Source organism: Lepisosteus oculatus, chromosome 20 (genome assembly GCF_040954835.1).
Source record: "Lepisosteus oculatus isolate fLepOcu1 chromosome 20, fLepOcu1.hap2, whole genome shotgun sequence".
Classification (NCBI taxonomy): domain Eukaryota; kingdom Metazoa; phylum Chordata; class Actinopteri; order Semionotiformes; family Lepisosteidae; genus Lepisosteus; species Lepisosteus oculatus.
Window position 1 is genome coordinate 2,606,608 of NC_090715.1, and position 10,204 is coordinate 2,616,811.

General features: G+C 43.5%; 1 protein-coding gene across 1 annotated transcript in view; it reads right to left on the minus strand.

Annotated features, from left to right (window-relative positions):
* tox3 (TOX high mobility group box family member 3) overlaps window positions 1–8,906 on the minus strand; it is a 55,956-nt gene extending 47,050 nt beyond the window's left edge. Inside the window, exon 1 of the mRNA XM_006641479.3 lies at window positions 8,805–8,906. Coding sequence (XP_006641542.2) covers window positions 8,805–8,906 — 102 coding nt within the window. The remainder of the gene's footprint in view (window positions 1–8,804) is intronic.
* Between the last annotated feature and the right edge of the window lie 1,298 nt (window positions 8,907–10,204).

Genomic DNA, 10,204 nt, shown 5'->3' on the forward strand with positions numbered 1-10,204 from the left:
AAAATGTTGATTATCAGAGCATATCTTGTAAGGCAATATGTCCAATTACATAAGAACATTTATTTCGATTATTTTGAACACTGTGCAAAATATTCAGATGCAATTTTGTTTTTATGCACTGTCTTAACTTTTGTCTGTCAGTCCAAAGACACCAATACTATAGTGTTTTTGTATAGAAATGAATAGTTATTAGTATACATGAATTATAAATATATAAAAATGAATGCATACTATATTAGCAATTATAATGTATAAGCATTTTACTATATATATTAAACCATATTAATATATTATCATTAAACTTGAAGTGTCTAGGTGTAAGTGGTTTTTCAACACTTATCCAGATGGGGGTTATGGCCTCTTCCTATCCCAGATGAGGAGCAAGGTGGGACTGAAAGCACTAGGGCTCGCCAGCCTATCGCAGGGGCACACCTTAAGGGATCCCCGAGAACAGCCAATCATAACTAGCGGGTGAGCATGCAAACTCCACGCAGAAGGACACGAAGATGGTATGAAATTAAATGAAATGCAAGAGCAGGGCTAACCACCATGTCTCTCAATGTTTTTTATGCAATTATACATTGAATATTTTAAAACTGGAATTCCTCAACTGCAAGACCCGAAACAAAGACCGCAACAATGGAAGATTTGTTTTTTTTAGAAAGCACGAGTGAACCATCCGCACACAGCTTCAGACAGGAAAACTCAAAAAGATCTTCACTCCTTTCTTAAACAAAAATTAAGGAAATGTTCATGTCTTTCTGCAGAAAAGAATTACAGGGGGGCACTACAGTAAAGTAAACAAAATACTGTGTCCTGCTGTTCCATAACATAAAACATCACAGTATAAGCAAGAAAGGGAATGACAGCAACAAGGGTTAGAGCACCTCTTGGTAATTTTAGGATCTTTGGCACTCTTTGTTTTAACTTGCCCATGGGCTGCTAAAAGAAATATTCTGTAGGAGAACATTCATCCAAATATGCATGAAGCTCCCATAGCCAAGACTATATTTACATACTACACGGCCATCACGCTTTGGATATTACATAAATATATAGTACTTTTCACTAGGATCAAAGGCAGAAAATACCACAATGGCAGCATTTCTACTGACAATTGCAGTATCTCATTCAGAATGACTCCAGCAGAAAATTCTCTATTCTTAGGGAAAATTAATGTGTTTTTTTCTGCTCCTCTTTGGGAAGTATGAGCACAGATATTTTTTTAAATATTTCATAGCAGCAATTTCTGAGGAGAAACAAGATTAAAGATGCACTTTAACAGATCAGGGAAGGAGTCAGCGTCAGCCAAGGCTTAAATATTCAACAGCGTCCCAGTGGTTTGTCACAGGGGTAGATAATCCATCTAAGCATTGAACTCAACTTACAAAAAAACTTAACACGTTTAAATCTTTACTTACTACCACACACGTTTAACATGACACAGCAGTGTTCAAGCACTTTTAAAATCCTGGTGGTTGCTACATATCACATCCAAGCAAAAAAAAAAAAAGTTTAAATTAGAACATGGAAAAATTTATTTTTTCATTACGCACAAAATCTCTCTTGTATGCTTACAGTAAAATGCTCCGGTCCAGCTGCCAAACAATGCTTCTTTCATACTGACAGGATAATCATATTATAGCAGAGTTCATCTGGAAGATAAATGACTGTATGCTGCATAAAGGACTACTTTATTTTTACACTGTGCACACTGTTACTGCATGTTGACATTGTTGATCGGAACAGTATGGTGCAAGGTCAGCTTATTGCTGGGAGTACAGGGCACAGAAGAGCTTTGTCAGAAGAGCAAGTACACACACATTGTACTGAGGCCTGAGCACTCAAAGCAATGACAAAAACCAGCAATCTGTGGATGAATTTCTCTTTCCGTTGCAGAAAAGCACTGCCATCACTGAAGATTTAACGGAGGTAAATACTGAACCTTTCCTTTTTTCGGCAAAGCACATGCAAACTTGACGTCGCAGTCGAAGCAAAAATAAATATCCAGAAGAGAATACAGCCTATTTATCAAGAAATAAACTCACACCACCCAGGCCCCCCTCCCCAGGAGCGTTAGAGGGCATCACAAAAGATAAATCAATAGGTTATTTCACTGCACTGGGACCCTGAGTTCTTTCTGCTCTTTGTTTCCGAACAGAGGCAGGAACCCTCTACTCATTCTTGAACTGAATCACAACTTCCATGGCAACCGCCACAGTGCATCATGGGAGCTTCCGGGTTACTGCAGCTCACAGGAGTTCAAGCGTAGACAGAAATTTCAAGAATAATGTTTTGGTTACATTTAAGTAAGAAGATGCATCAAACTGCAACCAAAAAAGAAAACCAAGAGAAAAAGCCAAGGTCACCACACCTAATTATAGCTGTTTGCCCACACATACAGATAAATTTACTGTAAGCTCTGTTAAGAATTGACCTGTCCCAGGTTTCGCATTATTATGCACAGGGCCGATGTGGAAAGTATTTCTGGAATGCATTGTGTGCAGGGTTTCGTGTTAAAATAGAAGGGCTGTGTAAAGTGTTTGGGACTTTCTTTAACCTTTTCATCGCTGGTAGCAAATGCAGTCAGGGAGGACTGAGGGGCAGTGGGGTGGGGGATGTAATTTAGTATTTCTAGGGCTTCTTTGTTTCCTGTTTGTTTTTGCAGCATAAGGGCTAACTGTGGGGGGGGGGGGGGGGGGTATTCTTCACTCATAGTAGAATGAATGGGAGCTCTCAAAGTGTACCAGCAGCAAGTCATGGTTCTTTTTCTGTGTGCAGTTCTTGTTGAATGAAGTTTGACCATGTTAATAATTGAGAATAGGATACCATAAAAAACAAAGAAACTTAAGCCTGTGAAAGGAAAACTGCGACATGCAATGGAGCACAACGAAAAGGCTCCTTTCTGATCCTCACCTTGCAGCAAATATCTCAGAGAGCTCAGAATGGAGTCCAAATCACAAAGCTTTTAAATGTATGACTTTTATGAATGCACTATTGAGTCAATTCCTTAGCCCCATCCCTAGGTGATAACCGACTCCTTTTCCAATTGACTATATGACTGGTTTCCCAAGAAAAAATCTCCAACAGTTGAATAACATTACATAAACCAGAGATGAATGTTAAATTTAAATGTTCAGGATTCGGAAAAAAACATCTTGTCGTAACTTGCAATATCTACAAGCACCTCAGAACACTGACAGCCTGCATCAGTGCATAATTATGGAAACTCCACTTTATCTTCCCATTTAGCTACACTTTGAAAAGAAGAACCTGCGCATAAAAATAATGGTCACTAATGGTTGAGCGTCTAAGTCTTCTTACACAAGATCCGTGAACACCTAGGTAAGGTTTGATCTCGCCCAACCCTCGTTTGTACCTGAAAGTGAGGGCTGCAGATTGGAAAACCCATTCAACAACACACAAGCAGAGCATTTTTGCTTTTATTAGTTCAAAAGACAATCAATGAAGTATCGGGTACACTCAGCCCTGTTAATTTATAAAGCATGGTTAAAAATAGCTTTGAAAGATGCCCCCTCTCCCTCTTCCTTCTTCAGTAGTCAGGGATAAAAGGAAGGAATTGGAATATGAACAAGCCGGGTAATTTTAAGTTTCCCGTTTACCATAATGCAATAGAAAACAATGTTAACGCCTCTGACTGTTCTTTTCTGGAAACTTATTTTCAAATAAGGCTCACTGAAACCACAGATATCTGCATTTTAAATCAACCCCAATACATTACAACTTTTCTGTGTTAGAACCAAGCTTTTGACAAAATAAAAAAAAATTACATCATTACCAAAGCGGATGCACATGTATTCATTAAACTCTTTAAAACTGCATTTGGTTTTTAAGATTCAATGACTAATTCTGCACGTGTTTTCTATATAATCCTATATAGCCTGCAATAAAATCAAAAGCACAGTCATTATCCCCTATGAATTAAATGTAATGTAGACCTTCACATATCATTTTTAAATGCCGGCCAATTATTACCTCAAAGGAGCTTGCAGGAATGCCCTTGAGTGCTGTTTCCTTTGTGTTTAAATTCATATCAAAGCACTTTATTAAAAGGTACACCCTGCTGGGACAAATCTGTCATACACCTGGACACAATTCAGGTGATTAAGTATTAAATACAGGGATATTCCATGGTCTGCTTCTACAAGATTAAAATACACACCACAGAAACAACATTAAGAGTGTTTATAAAGTTTCATAATATAATCACTATATAACCATTACAGGATGGTTTGACAAAATGCTGTTTCAACAATTCTAGTCATTTTCTTTCTCTGTAAAATCAAATTTAATTACCCAAAAGAGCCAATTTCAGGCAGTTGCAAATGTAAATTTTCCCACCACTTTTCACACACATTTATATAATTATAAACCCTGTCTGGTTTGCTGGTTTCACTCTTCAAACAAATTACGACTCTGTAAAGGTTCATCTGGGATTATCCTGTACAGTGGCAGAACGGTGAGATGTTTAACAACTACTCTTCAGTCTCCTGCATCGGTACATTTGAAGTCTGCCTTTTTTTTTTTCAGAGAAGATTTCGAGGTCATAAAAATCAGCAAATTTTTAAAACTATTTTTCAAACAAACTGAGCAATAACAGTTTCTTCCAGCAGAGCAACAGCTCAGTGCGAAGACCTCTTCCTCAGCAAGAAGGCAAGACAGTGAGACAACACGCCCAGGATCCGCCAAGCCTTCCTTCCGATCAAGCCACACAACGCAAAATCAGAATTAGCACAAAGGCAGATTAGCAACTGGGGGAAGATCATGCTCGTCCCAGAAATGAGATTGGCTCCAAACTTGCTGCTGCACAGCAAATATCCAGCAGGATTTATAAGTACCCATTAAAACATCAGTTCTGAAGTGGGACTGCGATCACTTACACGGGCGATTTGTTTAATTAAGTGATGAAGAGACTCTTTAACCCTCAAGGCCATGACTCTAAAAACTAGAACATTTATGGTGAACCTCACAACGTACTACACCAGGGCTCTCCAGGGGAGTCTCCCACCATAGGTGATGTTATACCTTCCCCCACCCACCCATATTCCAACCACTTCCAGTTTAGATTCAAGGGGGAACTGGAGCTTAACCCAGAAAGCCACAGGTGCAAGGTGGAATGCATCCTGGGTGGGGCACCAGTCCATCGCGGGGAACTCTCCAACACACCCGGCCACACTTACACCAACTTTCCCAGAAACCAATTAACCCACCAGTATTACTTTGGACTGCGGCAGGAAAACAGAGCAGATAGCACCCCAGGTCCAGAATTGAACCCAGGACCCCAGGATGCTCACCACTGCACCACCATGCCAGTCCTACATTGCCCCTCATTATTAAAAATGTATCTTTTAAATAATCGAGGTCGAATGAATTTGAAGACTGTACCTACCACTGTTCACCAAGGTGAGATTCGCTAATTACACTCCCTGCCAACACAATGCTGTTAACTCCGTTAAACTCACATGCTCGTCAGCATCTTCCCACTGAAGATGACAGTTTGAAAGGGATTTAATGAACAGATTGAGTTTCGCTGCAGTGAAAAATATGGCAACTGGTAGAAGTAACAGCCTCACAATCTGAAAAGCTGAGCTGTGAACCTTACCTGGCCAGACCCTGAAAGATCCTAACGAGTCTCCTAAATCACAGGGGAGGCGTGTCACTGCCTGCACCCATTCACTTCAGGATAGTGTGTATCACCTTCTTGTACCGCCGCGCCCCCTCCCCCCCCCCACACTCACACAAAATCAAAATCTGCCGGTGCATCTTCTAGTTCATGGTTCTGTCCTGCAGAGGCTGAGAGTTGTGTGGAGTTTGTGTTCTCCTTTCCATGGCATCAATCACTCGTGTCAACTGCAATGCATGCAGGCCAGGTTCAGAGTGAGAAAGATGGACCTACAGTTTGGACACCGGTCGCTGTTTGACATGGCACGTGCACCCATGGGCGATCCGTCATGGTTCGTTCATCCAGCCGCCTCTGCACCTTTCTGATCTTGCCACCCAAGCAGGCAAACCCTCGATGCACTGGCTCTGTAGACCTCACATTCACCTCCTAAGACTGCCCAGCTCTCTTGTGACTTCTGACCCGTCGCCTCCAAAAAACCAAAGCCCTTGCCTGCACACGTCTCATGGATGAAAGGACACAGGAAATGACGACAGGCACAATATTCTGGGCCAGGTGCTTCAAAAGAACATCCCACAAGCTATGACTATTTCAATAGCTTTCTTCTGACCAAACGGTAAAACCCACTTTCTCACAGCCCATACAACACAGGCACAAATATCCTTTAAGCACATCTGGGATTTCAAACGTTTTTTTCCGTGCATTTTAAAATTTGGCTTACACCTTATAGGAGACCCTGCATAATAGAATCTGACAAACTAAATTAGAACTGATCACAAAGAAACAAACCCGACTACAAAGTTCACTCTGTGATACTGATTGCAATTGAAAGGAGACTGACTTCGGCCATTGCCCTGATGAGATTTATCTCCTCTATTTTACACACTCTCGAGCCAATTATTTTATATTTACAGAGCTGAATGGGACCTTGTTGTGACCGTCAATAAATTATGAAATCTTAGTCTTGCTTAGTCCAATCTCTGGTCAGGTTTGCATTTAAATATACATCACTATTCAAAAAAATCAAACTGGATTCATTTTGCTTCCGACAAGGAAAAGCAATTGTTAATAATCTGGGGACAAAGCTTATTATAATGGAAAGGCATTTCCTAGATCAATATTGATTCTAATAAAAAAATGATTCATGCCCTACAACAAAAAATTGATTACCTCTCAGCATTTCCTAGAATGATACTTTAGGCTCATCCATTTTAATGGCATTTTACCACACCGTCTACAACAAAATACAAAAAGTCACATAAAACAACCACACATGTATTACGTCTTGTTGTGTTACGTACTGCTCCTTGTATTTTAGCCGACACACAATATTGTTCTCGTATATGTTTGCCATCGCCGGTGATTCAATGCTTAGGAACTGAACAGATCGCGCGAACAATGGCGATTATAGGGTGACAAGTTAAAATAGTCAGCATTAAAAAATCAGAAACCACCACCGTACCATTAAAAGGCGTGAGCAAAGGCTTCAAGGAGCTCGCACACTTTATTTCTTTCTAAATGTCGACAGTGCAACAGACGTGCAACTGTCCACTTAACACGCTCAGTGGCGCGACTTGCTCAAACCCGCTTCGGCTAAACATGGCTGCACCGCCAAAGTTCACAAGTTTTGGCAGGACGCGCTCTTGCTGGAGTAGCCTGGGTCCCCCTCAGAAACACCAGGGCTTTCACTGTACCTTTTGTCATTTTAAATATTGCCCGTTTATTAAAACTATCGCCCCCCTGTTTTTCACCTTTCGAAACACGTCGGAGTTCTTATTCAGAAGTTGTCCGCTCGAACGCAGACTCTAAAACACAGAACGACGCAGAACAGTTGGAGAGTTTTAATGTTCCAAACGCAAGCGTTCCGCGTAGCGCAGCTGCCACCTTCTAAAACAAGACCGTTTCAATCCCGGTGCCCTTGTGGGGAGTGAATGCCCCGCATCTCTGAGCAGAAACAGGCAAGGTTGAATGTTTCACGCTTAACAACTGACAACTTGGGAAGGGTTTCCAAAGAGCCCGGCACATCGCAAGACATCTTGGCTCATTAGAAACTGCGAAGGAAGACTGGATTGAAACTTCCTCGGACTACAGAGGAGAGCCGAGGAACCAAGAGGGAATCCGAACGGCAGGGTCTTCAACCCCGACCCAACGTCGAGCAGTTCCTTCGCATAATCTGCTCCTAAACATGTGACTCGACGCCAAATTTTGCTCGTTTTCACCCTGCTTTCCCAACCCCAGACGAACGGTTCAGCCTTCGACCCCATCAGCCATTATCCGGCCGCACGAAAGGCTCCCGAACTGACAGTTCTTTGTTCACGGTTCCCCAGCCTCTTGACGCCGTGTCCTGTACGTGGATGTGGATGGGGGCAGGGACGTGAAACGTGTGTAACCTTGTGAAGTCGCACAGCTTCGGGGCTTAAGCACGGTCCTCAGCACTACTCGAGAAGAGTTTCTACAACTTCTGTGCTTCTTTTGCACGGGCGATGCAGGGTCGGCACCCCCTAGGATCATGACCAAACATTAAAGAGATCGAAAACCGGACAGTACATAACATTACATCCGAGACGCTTTTCAGACAAGATGATGTGCAGTACGGGTTAGTCCTCCCCTCTCTCTTAGAAACTAAGCCAAGCGGCTATCTGAGCCCGAATGCTCCGATGCCATCCCGAGAGACAAAGGAAAGAAAATCAAACCATCGGAGGGAAAAAAAAAAACACAGCAAGGAAGCTGGACTCCACTTTCTCGTCGCGTCCTACCCGGCTTTTACCGGACAGCGCTCTCGCAAAGTGCACCTGCGAGCAGCCGGGAGCTCCAACATTGTAACTCGTGGCTCAAACATTGTATCGAGGTGAACAATCAAGAGCAGCCCAAAGCCTCCCAGCAAACTACACTTCCACACGCGAAACGACGCCCAAACTTTGGAACACGTGCCGCTTAGTTTAATAATAAGAATTATAATAATAACAACAACAACAACAAGCAATATTAGTAACAGCTGCGACAGGGCCGGCAATTCTAGTGGAAGTACTTTGTTTAATCATTAACTCTGTGGAAATACTGATTCCAAATAAGTTAAAACAAAAACAGGGTCTGAAAGAAAAGTGGGGCACCAGCGCACAGGAATGAAAAGTTTAAAAAAAAAAGATATATGTAAAAAGTTCACCTTGTTATAATTGTAGTAACCCAGGCAGTGGGGAAAATCCAGGTTCGACGGTTCTCCGGGAATGGGGTTCCCACCCGCCGACGGATAAAACCTTACATCCATGGTTTCGTCGGATCAAAGTTGCTCAAGCGGAATCGATCAAGACAGAAACCCGATCGCGATGAGCCGCCGCCGCTCTCCCGTTTCGTTTAACATCCACGCGCGGTCCGGCGGTGCGCAGCCGAGCTGGGCGAGAAGGAAGACAAGCCCGTACCTCTCCCCGGGACGGTCCTGGGGGGTTGTGTGTGTGTGTAGGAGGGGGGGGAGAAGGTAAGAATAAAAACAGCACGGGGGGGGGGGGGAGGAGAAGAAAGGAGGTGTGTGGGGAAGGGGGGGAGTATTCAAGTTGTTAGAATCCTCTTCTTTGTTTGTAGTTGGGGAACTGGAAGCAGGTACACCGGAGGGGCTCTCGCTGCGCCGAGCCGCAGTGTTTGCCCATGCATCGAGCAGCAGCTGCTCTACACAAAGAAGCCACGCGACCGGCAGCGATAGAGGCAGGAGGCGACCCCACAGCCCGGCAGGCTGGGCGATTCAGACGCTGATAACAGCGGGAGGAAAGCGCACACGGGATGGAGGAGGGTCCGTCAGCGCTCGTACGCCCTTTTTTTCACCCTCTTCAGCAGCCCCCTCCGCCTTCTCTTGCTTCAGCAGTGTTTGTTTTAAGTTTGTTGCTGTTTGTGTGCGGCGATTGAGAAATTACAGCATGCCGGTATCCTTCTCTGGCTTTCTTTTTCTGTTTTGTTGTTGTTGCTGTTTCCTTTGGGGGTGAAGGAATCTACCTTTGCGACGGCCCTTTTAAAGTTTTTTTTTTTAAAATAAAGAAGTAAGAAGCAGAAGTCCAGAAATCTTCCCATCCAGTGGTGACAGCTTGTAGTTGGAGAAGAGGCGCTCCGCTGCGCTCCTGGCACGGTTCCTGCTCCACAATAATGAATAAGTAAAGCGCGAGAACAGCCGGGGCCCCTCCCCGAGCCGCGCTCACCACGCCCCGCGGCCCCGCGGGCACGCCCCGGCGCACGCTCCTGCTACAGTGGCACACCGGAGCCGAGACGTTTGCACGTTTTATCAATATTTATTTTCCCGAAAGCACCCCCCAACACACCCTTTCCCCACCTTCTGCACCTGACGTTAGAGGGATGCAGTTGGCTAAAGTGGGCAAGTGCTTTATGAATCTGGTCCAGATCGCCTCAGTGTGACCACAGATTTGCGTATTAATGTTTTTAATTCACGACCCAACACCAAAATAATGCAGATGCGGTTTACTTCGGATTACTACAATTCTATCAGTGTATCCGCTGATCCTATGGACTTATTCTACACGACCAAAACACGGGCTGAGATTGTACCTACTGTGTGAACACAAA